This window comes from Phyllostomus hastatus, unplaced genomic scaffold (genome assembly GCF_019186645.2).
Source record: "Phyllostomus hastatus isolate PE091 unplaced genomic scaffold, TTU_PhHast_1.1 phas_contig_196, whole genome shotgun sequence".
Taxonomy (NCBI): Eukaryota; Metazoa; Chordata; class Mammalia; order Chiroptera; family Phyllostomidae; genus Phyllostomus; species Phyllostomus hastatus.
The window spans coordinates 21772358-21786677 of NW_025333709.1; the positions used below are offsets into that span (position 1 = coordinate 21772358).

The window sequence follows — 14320 nt, forward strand, 5'->3', positions numbered from 1 at the left end:
ATTAAAGAGAGTTGTTGACTTTTTTCAGTTTGTTCAGCTTTTTACTTGGGTCGGGACAGAATGACAACTTCTGGCTTCTTACATGACTTACAGGAAACCAGAGGCTTAGCCAGCTCGTACCAGTTTGTCCTCATTCAACACTGAGAGAAGCTTTTGTTTGATTTGTAGTTCCGTTGGGCGCATGAATGCAGCACAGAGTTCTTATGCTAACATTAATCTTTTGACCAAAGGACTTCTTTTATCAGTGTTCTAACTTATTTACAATGGTATTCTGTAGGATTTGTATGTTATAAAGATTGAGAATATAAATGTTTACTATTATGATGCAATAGATGAACTCAAGTTAAGCAAATGGCAATTACGCCTTAGTCGAAGAGGCCTCTATGCAAAATAAACATAGAACACAGTGAGCACTGAAAACCAGTACTTAGCCGTGGTGTCTAAAAGGTTTATGGTAAAATCCCTGCTAAAGACACAGAGAAATATACTGATTAGATACACTTCCTTGACCTATTATTATTCATACTGCTTTCACCTGTGTATCTTCTAACTACTAAAGAAATGACCTACTTACCAGAAAAATCTATAATAAGTGTGTGGGGGTTAAGGATGCATGGAGGAGTTGCTGCCACGTGATACTATAATAATTACTTGTGAAACTCTCCCCATGCATTGCACAGACGTTTAGCTGTAATGCAATGTGGCATCCCTGTTAGAGCATCGAGTGACACGAAGTCCTAAGTACAGTACTACACAAGCACTAGTTCTGCTTGTGTTAGGGGACACCAAAGAACTTGTAGGCAAGTAGAAATTCAAGAGGAAAGCTCGACTACTTCGTATTTCTGTATCTGCTAAATGGCAATAGTACTATGGTGGGTGCCCTTAGAATCAGTGAGTACCCAAGTTAAAATTTAAAATAGGATATTACTATAGGACTCAAAGATATAATTTTTGGTCATTATTTCCACTCAGCCCTTTAAAATATGTGTGAAGTTGTGGGAAGCATCAACATAAATCAGGATACCTCAGAGAAATAGCAAACCTTTCTGTAGCGAATAGTAGAACCTGAGAAGATGGAACAGAATAGCACTTTTGGAACAGGAGAGGAAAGTAGGGAATAATTCGAGACAGTCCCACTAAGGGAGTCATCCAGGAAACCACATATAGACACTGGGAATCCATGGGAGGGGGTACCATGTAGGATGAGCAAAGGCTTTCTAGTTTTGCTTGGAGCTGACCCTGAGCACCAGTAAGATTTATAAAGTGGGGTGCAAGGCAAAAACAATGCAAAGATAAAAATCCAGCAATACAGGAAAAAAGAAGGGGAAGGGAAGAGGGTTTTTGAACATCCCTGATGAAGAGATAATGCGTGAGACTAGCTGGCATTGTGCCAGGGTGTATAACACAGCCAGGGATTTCCTTTGCTCCTCAGCCACCACCCACAGCTTCTATGGTGGCATGCCAGAGGAAGAACTCGGCTTGAATTTTCATGCATGTGAAAAAAATACATATACTTAAATTCTGGAATCCCTCTGAATGCATGACAATGCTATGAGACATTGCTGAAGGAAAAATGACTGAGAGGGAATTATTTATACAAAGAAAAGAAACCATGCAATGTGTATCTTTTGTCCCAGATCCAATCGAGTCCATGTGCCTTTTGATGAGAATTATAGAATTTCATGTACTATTTAAATTGGTACATCTCTCATTGTTGAGAGTTTTAAGTACATAGTTGATGTTTTGATAACCCTATGCAATTATTTTGCAGTGCTACAGTATTAGTATATTTGAACTTGGGTTATTTTTATGTTCTTTCTTAGTTGCCTCCCATTAAAACTTCTTAATGGAATTTTTATATATATGTTTATATAATGTCTATGACAAAAATACCTACAAAATAATATTGAGGTTTAATTGATTTGTATTGAGTGATCATTATGATTTAGACAGTGTCCTACGTATTAGCATAGAGAGTTTCCTCCTTCTCGTATCATTGCTATAAACTAGGCTTTAAAGGTTATTTTAAAACAATTATAGATTGACAGAGAGGGTCCATGTAGCTGTCACTCAGTTTTCCTCAGTGGCTACGTCTTACATAACTATAGTATGATATCCACACCAGGAAGTTGTCATTGATATAATGTACTGTATACTTTATGTCACTTTCATCACGTGTGACATTTGCGGAGCCACTGCACTCAAGATACAGAGCCCTCCTATCATCACAAAGGTCTCCCTTGTGCTAGCTACCCCTCGTGGCCATCCCCCACCATCCCTAATGCCTGGCAACCATTAATCTGTTCTACATTCTCATAACTCTGTAATTTCAAGATTGTGATGAAATGGCATCGTGGAACAGGTGACCTTTTGAAACCGGAATTTTTTCAGTCAACATAATTTCCTGAGGTTCACTCAAGTTGCAGCATGTATCAATGACTCATACTTTTTGTCACTGAAATGTAACCTGTAGTGTGGATGTACCATACTTCATTCACCTATTGAGAAAAATATTAGTTGTCCTCAGTTTTGCTATTACAAGCCATGTTTGGCTGCAATGGACATTTTTGTACAGATTTTTATGATGTGTTTTTATTTTTAAATTGTTTTATTTTTTTAATTAATCTTTATTGTATTTTTTCCCATTACCATTTAGTCCTCTTATACTCCCCTGCCCCCAGCAATCACCACACAGTTGTTCACGTCCATGAGTCCTTTCTTCTTTTCTTCGCTTAATCCTTCTACACCCTAACCGCACCCCCCGTTACCCACTAGCTATCAACTGTTCTCCATCTGAGTCTGTCTCGGTTCTGCTTGTTAGTTCAGTTTGTTCATTGGATTCCACAGATGAGTGAAATCACATGGTATCTGTCTTTCTCTGCCTGGCTGATTTCATTTAGCATAATGTTCTCCAGGCCCACCCATGCTGTTGCAAAGGGTAAAATTTTCCTCTTTTTTATGGCTGAGTAGAATTCCATTTTGTAATGTGATGTGTGTTTTTTAAAAAATATGTAAATCACATTTCAGACCTGAGCTGGAGATAAACTGTCCAGAGCACAGAACAGGTTTCCAAATCCAGACATTTTTGATTTATCTCCTGAGCTGTTTCCAATGATCCCAGATGAAATGAGAACAAAGTATTCTTTCTGCAGACAGTGTGGAAAAGTAATGGTTATACATTTGATTACTTCTTGATAAAATATTGGTTGTAGAACGCTATCTGCTCAAAGACTTGGTTGTTTTCAACACCATGTATGCACACTGATGCATGCATTTACTCACTAAAACTGGTGTTTCAGCCCCCTTTAGGTGCCAGGCCCTGCGCTGGGTGTCTGAGCTGATTGATGTCTGCCCTGTGAAGGCTTTCCCAGAATTCTGTTTGTAGCGTATGGGTAGTTTGCTCTTTGTTTGCTGATTTTAATAGTTTTAAATTATAGTTGGAAAAATGTTTACCCACAGATAACGTGACTGCAACAATAATATTTAAATGTGTATTCTTAATTTAAACTTTCTGAAAGATTTGGTTTAATGTATTTTGCCTTATCTTAGGAAAGCAATCGCTGAGTATGCGTACACAAATACATAATCCAGTTTTGCGAGGTATGCCATTCAGTACTTTTTCAGATAGGGGTGCGGGTAAGATGGCTGTGTGTTTGTAGCTTGTCCACAAATTAATGATTTCTTCTACTTATTCTGTGTCTCCTCCCCCAACAGCATGAAAAATTAATCAACCGGCCACAGAGTACCAAAAGAATTTCTACAGATCCCCTAGGTAAGAGTGTCCTTATTACAGAGGTGCCTTTCTCCTCTTGTATGGTATACTTTATGTGACCTTTTTATGAAAAAACAAAGAGAGCTTTGCAACTAAACAAACATTAGGTTTATCAGTTTACTGTTTTCCTTTGGAAATCATGAACATTTAAACCAAAAGATACTTGAAGGTAGACGTACTTAAAATTTTATTAAGATCTACAAGAAATATATGAACCCTCCTAAGTATTAGTTTATCAAGATAACTAGTAATTGCTTAGTTTGGTAAATAGACCACCGCAGTTTGTTCTGAAATGTTGACTATTAATTCTGAGTCTTGAAGTGTGGTCACTTCCAATCTGCATTTAGGGGCAGTAGCCTTTAAATGGAGGTATATTGGATGAAACCAAGAAGGAAAGCTGTGATATTTGATTGTGGTTATGCATGAATCGATTATATAATAATGATGCAGGTTTCAGGGTAGAATTTGACACTTTTACTCTACTTCAGCTTTTGAGACGATTCATTTTGTGACGTTAACAGTTACTACTGTGATAATTGATTGGTCTTCAAAGGACATAAGCGAGTGTGTTTTGCTACTATGTCAGACCCAGGACCGATGGCACAGCATTCCATCCAGGGGCTGCCTTTATGGGTGTGTACAGAAAATGTGTGGGCTTCACTGAAATTATATCAGAAGAAAGTAAAATGGGAGTAAACCTTAGTGTGACAGATCCTCTCAGAGGCAATAAAACTGTTTTCAAAGAGAGGGCAGGTGATACAGCAAAAACAAAACAAATAACACCAAACCCAATCCTGCCCCCAAATAAGAAACCAAACCAAACCAAACCAACCCAAAACAATAGCAGTAGATGAAAGCCCACGAAGTTTGTTAACTTTTGAAGACTTTGATGTTCAGATGAGAGTAGCATTCTCACTGCCATTGTCACAACCACTAGAGAGCACAGGCTATTCCGGTCTTTCCTGCACGCACCAGGAAGTCCGAGATTGTTACACCACGTGGCCTTGCACAACCAAAGCCATCTGAGCTGTTGCAGGATGGATAACAGAGATGACATTAGAGCAGGATTAAACTATAAAAAGCTCTAAATGCTAACTTAGGAAGTACAGATGGTAGCCTATAAGAGATTTATTGCCCCAGCTGGTGTGGTTCAGTGGATTGAGTGCCGACCTGTGAACCAAAAGGTCACTGGTTTGATTCCCAGTCAGGACACATACATAAGTTGCAGGTCAGTTCTCCACTTGTGCGTGTGTAAGAGGCAACCCATCGATGTATCTCTCAAACATCAATATTTTTCTCCCTCTCTTTCTCCTATCCCTCTCTCTAAAAATAAATAAATAAAATCTTTTTAAAAAGAGACTTATTGACAAGGAACAAATACAATCAGATTAGACTGAAAACTTCTCTTTACCAATTGGGTAGAAGACCAAAATTAGTCAAAACTGATAGCAGAGATATGGATGAGAGCCCTGGCTCCTGTGGTTCTCCAGAATAGAGAGGTGGGTCATGACTGAAATGGAGTCATAAGTCTGGAAGGTGGGGGAAGTGTCTGAGACGTGTTTAGAGTTAGGACCCATAGGACTTAGGTACAAGGGTTAAGAAATAGGCTTTGAGAAATTTTAGTAATATTATATGTTTTAGCTTATTCAACTGAGTGGTCACATTTACTATAAAAGTTGATAGCATGAAGAATCAGGTGAAGAAAGGGAGAGGCTGAAGTTGATTTTGATTTGAGACATAGGAGATTTGAATTCGCTGGGGCATACACTGATAAAGGTAATTAGGAGATGAACATTGCAAACGCTATACCAGGACTCAGGAAAACAAAGCCACAGATGTGGCTTTGGTAGATGTGGGCTATCTCACAGAGAGGAGATGGTTAAGACAGTAAAAGTTGATGAACTCATTGAGGGGAGATAATAGTGATAGAAGAGGCCCGAGAGAGGAAGCAGTATCATGAGCAAGAGACTCAGCAAAGCAGAAAGAAGTTTGTGCAGAAGAGGGGAAGGGGAGAACCTGGGTTGGCCACGGAACCCAAGGGAAGGAGCAAAATGCCTTGTGAAGTCAGAGAAGATGCAGACTGAGCACCCGCTGTTGTAAGTAGTAATCAGGAGGGCCCTGGGAAGATCGGAGAGGCTCCAATAATTTTAAAAGAAGGTACAGAATCCCTAAAGCAAGGGTTTAAGAAGTGAGTCAGTAGTGAACTGGAGGCATCAAGTTTACATTGGGCATTAAAAGATTTTATGGTAAAAAGCAAAAGATGTATACAATCTGAAGAGAAACCACAGCATTGGGAATAGAGTCAATAATATTGCGATAACTGTGTATGTTGCCAGGTGGGCACCGGAAATATCAGGGGGAACACTTGGTGAAGTATGCGATTGTCTAAGCACTGTGCTGTACACCTGAAACCAAGAGAAAATAATATTGAAAGTTTAAAAAATGATAATAAAATAGAGGGCCTTGTTCTTTAGCTCCCCCAAAAAAGATTTTATGGTAAAGGAAAGGGAGAGACAGCTCAGTAGCTTGAAAGAGGAGCAGAAGCAGAGAAAGAAGAGGCTTGAGAGTGTTTGTAAAATGTACGGCAAGAACCTGTGGTGAGGAGGAGATTAAGGAGCAGGTGTGGAGTGAAATACATGATGAAAAACACTGTGGGGGATGGAATCTGGCAAGCACGAGGAGTGTCATTTTGTAAGAAGATGATTTTGAAATGAAAACAAGGTTATGAGAACTCAGGTCAAATGGCTCTGGGTAAAGTAGGAGAACTGGCTGAGGAAAACAGAGACTTAAGGATGGTGGAAGAAGTTTGGGTGATTGCTATGGAAAAATTTAAACTGAGTATAGGAAAAAGATTTTTTAATGGATTTGTAAACTGCTGAGGATTCAAATGGTGTAAAAAGCAAAGCGTTTGTTGATCACACTCAGCATAGGTTCATAACCCTGGGCAGCACAGTAGTTAAAAGCTGTGCGAGTAAAGCAGAACTGAGGATTGACAGATTGACAACAATGAAAGCTGAAGCGGACAACGGAGTTTAAGGAAGATGCAAGACCTGCCCGGATGTGTAGTTGGTCATTAGGAGCAACATGTGAAACCCAGTGGGGATGGTGAATGACTGGGGCCATCACAGGAATGACTATATAAGTAGCGATGGGGACAAGAAGGATACGAAGCAGGAGCAATGGAACAAAGGCTGTGGAAGTTTAGGAGGTACTGGAGGGCAGTGTTATTGAAAGGCTGAGGTTGGGGAGGTGGAATAATTCTGGTTGATGATGAAACACGAGAATTGGCCATGAGTGTCAGTTTCTAATAAGGAGCTATGCACAACTCACTGATTATTGACTAGACTAAGGAACCATGTGGTCAATGGCATTACTGAGAATGAACACAGTTGCTGACGATTCTGCTGGCTGATGCCAACAGATACACTGTGTGGACAGGGAGGGGAAGGCCTGTCCATGGAGCATGGACGTGGAAACCAATATGTGCATGATGGGAGCGGAACGTTGCTTTGAAGGTGATGGTGGAGACCAAGGATGTGTTGACTCCACTTCCAGAGTTGCCTCCACAGAAAGTGGATGATTCATAGTGCAAAATCAAGTGCAATTTGTGCAACTGGGTCGATGGAAGGAATACTTGAGTGAAAAGTGGTGGATATTCTTTGTTCACACCAGACCAGCGAAAACACGGCAGTGGTGAGCATGAGAGTAGGCAAAAGTGACTGTGAGGCAGGCTCCTGCTGGTGGTTTGTGGAAGGAGAGGGAAAGTAGGGTTGGGGGTTTTCTGAGTGAGGGTCTGAGTTACAGGATGAAGAAAATAACAACAGAGAATGAATCATGATTTAGGTGGTAGACAGGAGTCACAGTGCAAGGGAAAAGGTATGTTGAACACACCAATTACAAACAAAGGAGATATTTGTGCTTCTAAACACCAGTCCCGAGGCCAGGGGCAATGCTGGGGTGAAGAATCACCCACAGAACTCCTCTTTGGGTAGTGGACCTCCCTCAGTGAGTTTCTGTGTGTCTGTGGTTGGGGTTGTGTGAGAATTGTCCAACTGCTCATATAATTTATGCATCAGGTTAGTACTAACTAAGCAAAGTATTTTTTGAACCAAAAATACCCTTTACCATAGTGCTACATGAGGTAGGGTTGGGAGCTTGTTAAAAATGTCAGGTTTTGTCTGCACCCTCGTCCGAAGTAGACTATCTGGGCCAGGGCCTACAGACCACTGAGCAAGCCTTTCTGGCTCTTAGAGAAGCATTTCCAAACCTCTGCAATCGGTGTTCCCTCAGGGGAAGGCCCCAGAAATTCAATGGCTCTCAACCATCCTCTGGGAGGTCCCAACTCTTTCTAATGCTCAGAGGACAAACCAGAGACACTTAGATTCCCTGTGAGCAGGTACAGAGGTGAAATAAGCACATGGCCCAAGAAAGAGTCCTAACCCAGTGTTCCCGTGTGCCTGGCAGAAGCCCTGTGGGATAACTTGCTTTACTGGCTGGCAGAGGAGCTCTCGGAAGAAAATGCCATGAGTCTCTCCTCATCCCTCCCTCTCCGCCGCAGCACCGTTCAGCTCATCAAGCTGAAGAACCCAGATGATCTCACAGAGCAGATCCACGAACTTCTCTGCTTCTGGAAAAAGTCACTCCCAAATTCCACGGATAAACTTCGCCTTCTGGCTCGTCATCTGCGCAAGATTGGCAGGAGTGATCTTTCCGAAGAGCTCAAGTTCAAGTGGGAAAATAAAGTGTTCACTGAACCACAGCAGTGGTTTGATATGGCAGAGTAAAAGTTATTCCTTCTTCAGGTCATAGTTGGTTGTAAGATAGTTTCTGTCAACATCTTAACTAGTGACTTCCAAAAAATGTTTTTGAAGTGAATCTGTTTGATAGACGTGCTGTTGAGACAAGTGGCAAAGCCCCAGTCCCCGAATGGAAAGCATTCATAGGTCTGAGTGATCTGCTCACTCAATGGTCCAGCGATCTATGCTCTGCAAACATGACTGTCTTGGGTCCGGCCAAACTCAATAGCATTTGCCATGGAGTTTGCTCTGTTCGTGTTTTAACTGCTGAGGTCACTCTCTAAGTGTAAAGGGAAAATATGATGTATAGAAAGCCTTTTTTATCGTTATCTATCTACGTAAAAGTAAAATACTTATCCAGGACCCCAAGCAACTAATCCTCATTGGGTGCACACAGTGGAGCCCACAGGTAGCAATGCCGGGCAAACTGGGCTGCAGAGACCTAATACGGATGATAGCAAATCACTCTCAGAAAACAGATCAGCTCTCAATACATTAAAAATAGGACAACATTCCTGGCACTTCCTGCCACAAACTTTTCTTGTAATAAAGTATAGTCTACAATAGGGAAAACCTCATATTTTACTATTAGTGGGGTGAGGCAAGTGCAGAGGAAATGCGGTATCAGTGAGAGAATTCAGGGCCCTTTCACCTACTTAGGAGATAAACTCTTCTTTTAAATTGGTTTGAGAGAAACCTTATGTATAAGCCCTATAATAATAGTATAGTTTTATATAAATATGTAAATATTTATATAAATAGTATATAAAAATAGTTGGTGGTCTGGTTTCATTCTCTTTTTGCATGTATCAGTCAAGTTTTCCCAACATCATTCATGGAAGAGACTGTCTTGGCTCCATCGTATGCTCTTGCCACCTTTGTCAAATAGCAGTTGTTCGCACAAGCACGGCTTTATTCCTGGGCTCTCTGTTCTGTTCCATTGACCTACATGTCTGTCACTGTGCCAGTACCAGGGTGTTCTTACCCCAGTGACCTTGTAGTACAGCTTGATATCGGGAGCTGTGATACTTCCAGCTTTGTTCTTCATTCAGAAGGCTGCTGAGGCTATTTGGGGTTTTTTTTTTGGTTCCATATAAATTCTTGGAATGTTGTTGTAGTTCTGTGAAGTATCCCATTGGTATCTTAAAAGGAATTGCATTGAATGTATGGATTGCTTTTGGTAGAATGCCTATTTTAACGATGTAAATTCTTCCAATCTATGAACATGGTATATGCTTCCACTTATTTGTATCTTCTTTGATTTCTTTCTTCAGTGTTCCATAGTTTTCCAAGTACAGTTGTTTTGCCCCTTTGGTTAAATTTATTTCTGGGTACCTTAATTTTTTTGTTGCAATAAAAAATGAAAATTGTTTTCTTAGTCTCTCTTTCTGGAGCTCACTATTGGTATATAAAAATGCCATTGATTTCTGGGTATTAATTTTGTATCCTGCTACTGGGCCAAATTCATTTATTAAGTGTAGTAAATTTTTGGTGGAGTCTTAAGGGTTTTCTATGTACAGTATCATGTCATTACAAATAATGACAGCTTTACTTCCTCCTTTCCAGTTTGGATGCCTTTTATTTCTTCCTCCTGTCTGATCACTGTGGCTAGGACTTCCAGTACTATGTTAAATAAGAGTGGTGAAAGCAGACATCCCTGCCTTGTTCCTGATCTTAAAGGGAATGCTTTTAGATTTTTCCCATTGAGTATGATATTGGCAGTAGGTTTTTTATATATGGCCTTAATTATGTTGAGGTATGATCCTTCTCTTCCCACTATGCTAGGGGTTTTTATCATAAATGGGTGCTAGATTTTATCAAATGCTTTTTCTGCATCTATTGATATAATCATGTGATTTTTGTCTTTCACTTTGTTTATGTGATAAATCACATGTATTGATTTACAGATATTGTACCAACCTTGCATCCCCAGGATAAATCCCACTTGATTGTTTTAATGTATTGCTGGATCTGGTTTGCTAATATTTTATTGAAGATTTTAGCATCTATGTTCATCAGGGATATTGGCTTATAATTTTCTTTGTTATGTCTTTACCTTGTTTTGGAATTAGGATAATACTGGCCTCATAGAAAGAGCTTTCCTTCCTTTTAAATTTTCTGGAATAGTTTGAGAAGGATTGGTGACTGTTTTTTGCCTGTGAAGCCATCTGGTCCAGGGCTTTTGTGTGTTGGGAGTTTCTTGGTTACTTCTTTGATTTCATTGATTGTTATCAGTCTATTTAAGTTTTATGTTTATTCCTGTTTCAATTTTGGGAGATTGTATGTTTCTAGAAATTTTTGCATTTCACCTAGGTTGTCCAATTCCTTGGCGTATAGTCGTTCATAGTCATTTCTTACAATATCTTATATTTCTGTGATATCAGTTGTTATTTCACCTCTTTCCTTTCTGATTGTATTTGTTGGGATTCTTTCTCTCCTTTTTTTGATGAATCTGATTAAAGTTTCACCAACTGTGCTTATCTTTTCAAAGAACCTGCTTCTGATTTCATTGATCTTCCATATGTTTTGTTTTGTTTCAGTCTCTATGTCCTTCATTTTCTCTCTAATCTTTATTATTTCCCTTCTTTTATTTACTCTGGGTTTTGTTTGTGGTTGTTTATATAGTTCTTTTAGGTGTAGTGTTAGATTATTTATTGGAGATTTTTCTTAGCTTTTTGAGGTAGGCCTGTAGTACTATGAACTTCTCCCTTAGAACTGCTTTTGCTCTGTCCCGTAGGTTTTGGGTTGTTATGTATTCATTTTCATTTGTTTCTAAGAATTTTTTGATCTCCTCCTTGATCTTATTGGTTATCCATTGATTATTTAATAACATGCTATTTAGCCTCCAGGTATTTGAATGTTTCTGAGTCTTTTCATTGTGGTTGATTTCTAATTTCATGCCATTGTGATCCCAGAAAATGAATGATAAAATTTCAATTTTCTTGAACTTGCTAAGTCTTGTTTTGTGGCCCAACATGTGGTCTATCTTTGAAAATGATCCATGTGCACTTGAGAAAAATGTATATACTTCTTCTTTGGGATGAAACATTCTGTAATATCAAATCCATTTGATCTAGTGTATCATTTATTATCGCTATATCTTTGTTAATTTTTTGTCTGGAAGATATGTCCATTGTTGACAGAGGGGTGTTAAAATCCCTTAGTATGATAGTATTGTTATCAATATCTTCCTTAAAGTCCACCAAGATTTTTAAATATATTTAAGTGCTTCTGTTTGGGGGGCATATATATTTATAAGTGCTATGTCCTCTTGTTGGATCATTCCCTTCAGAATTATGTAATGACCATCTTTATTTTTTTATGGCCTTCACTTTTACATCTATTTTGTCAGATATAAATATGGTACCCCCACATTCTTTTCATTTCCATTTGCATGGAATATTTTACTCCATCCTTTTACTCTTAGTCTGCGGAAATCTTTTGCTCTGAGGTGAGTCTCTTATAAACAGCATATACATGGGCCATGCTATCTTAACCATTTGGCTACTCTATGTCTTTTGATTGGAGCATTTAATGTATTTACATTTAAGACTATTATAGATAATTACTTACTTACTTATTGCCATTTTTTATATTGTACCTGTGTTTTTCTCTCTCTATTTCTTCTTCTAACAGAAGGTCCTTTAACATTTCTTGCAATGCTGGTTTGGTGATAATGAACTCCTTTAACCTTGCTTTGGGAAACTCTTTATTTGGCCTCTGGTTTTAAATGATTGTCTTGCTGGGTAAAGCATCTAGGCTACATGTTCTTAGCTTTCATTACTCTGAATATGTTCTGCCAATCTCTTCTGGCCTGTGCTGTTTCTGTTGAGAAATCTGCTGAGATTCTAACTGAGATTTCCTTATATATAACTGACTCTCTCTTGCTGCCTTTGTCATCAAGCTTTCTCATTTTAATTATGATGTGTCTTGGTATAGGTCTTTGGGTTCATCTTTACTGGGACTGTGTCCTTCCTGAAGTCATGTGCCCTTTTTCTTCACCAGGTTAGGAAAGCTTTCTGCCATTATTTCTCCAAATAGGTTTTCTATACCTTTCTCACACTCATCTCCTTTTGGCAATCCTATGATGCAGATGTTGTTATGCTTGATGTTATTCCATAGGTTCCTTAGACTTTCTTTGCTTCTCTTAAGTCTCTTCTTTTTCACTGTCTCTTTGGGTAGATACTGTCATCTTGTCCTCTAATTCACTGATTCCATCCTCTGCTTCATCTAACCTACTGTTGATTCCTCCAAGTGAATTCTTTATTTCAGATATTGTAATCATTTCTGACTTGGTCTTATTTATGGTTTCTGTATTCTTTTTAATATTTACTATCTCCTTATTTAAATTCCTACCAAGATCATCTATTCTTCCCCTAAGGTCTTTGAGCATCCTTATAACCATTATTTTAAACCTTGCATTGGGTATTTGTGTTACTTCCATTTCATTAATATCTTTTAATTCTTTTGGGGGGGATTTCAGTTGTTCTTTTGTTTGGGACATTTTTCTCTGTTACTCTGTTTGATCTCTGTGTATTAGGTAGATATGATCATTTTTTTATGATAAAGGTGTCTTGCTGGGGTTAGATGCTAATCCTTCAGGACACCTGAACTCCATGGTCCAGGAGTGTTTCTTGTGGGTTCTGTGCCCCCCTTGTTGTAGTTGTGTTTTAAATGCTGGTGGTTTTGTGGGTAGAGTTATCTCAGCAGGCTGGGTAACTGTAACAGTAGTCCTTGACTTCCATATGTGGGATGTTGTATAGTTGCTGCCCCTTGAAGAGGTGTTGTTCCCAGTAGAGTCTGGAGCATGCAGGAATCCCCCTTTGGGTATATTCATTGTATAGCTACTTGGTTTGAACTTTGGTGTGTACTGACATCCACCAGTGATTTTGTTGCTTCTGGGTCCAGTTGGGTGGGGTTCAGAAACAGTTTGCTTTCAGACATTGTGTGTAACCAGCCATAGGCTATCTCTCTGTAGCTACCAGGCTGTTTGCTGTTTGTGTCTGTGTTTATTGGACCTGCTTATGCATGTGAGGGGTCATGTGCATAAGAGTCAGCCTTTTCCTGCTTGGAGCTGTTGGCAGCTCTGTCTAAGAGCCGAGGATCCCTGAGATTCACCTCCCCCTTTCAGCCATTCTGCCCTTCCCTGAGGTTGCCTGTTTTTTCTCCAGAGCCTTTTGATGAGGGACTGTAGGCTGAGACCAGATCTATTGAGATAGGGCTAGCAGCTTTCTACTTTGTTGGTCCTGCTGTCTGTAGGAGGTAGCAGCCCCTACTCAAAGCAAGTTCTTTAGCCTTTGCAAGACACTCAGGCACTTGCTTCCTCAGGCAGGTTCACTGCTGATTCAGGATTGGTACATTCAACTTTCCCCTTTGTAGGAATGAGCTCAGCAGCTCTGGACTTCAGGGGATAGATCAAAAGAATCTCCTCTTATGGCTGGGGCAAGACCAGACCACAGGTAGGGACTAAACTCTTTTATATTCCAAGCCTTCAGTAGGAGGCTAAGCTCTCTGATCTATTCCCAGGTGATATCCTCCAAATGTCTTACACTTTGAAAGTCCCAGTTTGGAGCTTCTCTCTCTCCCCCCTGCAGAAACACACCCAGTGCTAGAATCTTGGACCTGGCAGGGCTTTTCTACAGAGTTTCCCCACTGGGGAGTGGTACCTACAACCCTGCAGGAGGGAGATGGGTACTCTTTTCCCTTCCCATGGGATTGTAGGCTGAGAGTGGTTTTCCCTCTTTGCAAAGTA

General features: G+C 39.7%; 1 protein-coding gene across 1 annotated transcript in view; it reads left to right on the forward strand.

The window, feature by feature from the left end:
* The window catches only part of DTHD1 (death domain containing 1), a 54071-nt gene extending 45515 nt beyond the window's left edge, over nt 1–8556 (forward strand). The window contains exons 9-10 of the mRNA XM_045834583.1: nt 3715–3772; nt 8237–8556. Coding sequence (XP_045690539.1) covers nt 3715–3772; nt 8237–8556 — 378 coding nt within the window. The remainder of the gene's footprint in view (nt 1–3714; nt 3773–8236) is intronic.
* Nucleotides 8557–14320: the final 5764 nt, after the last annotated feature.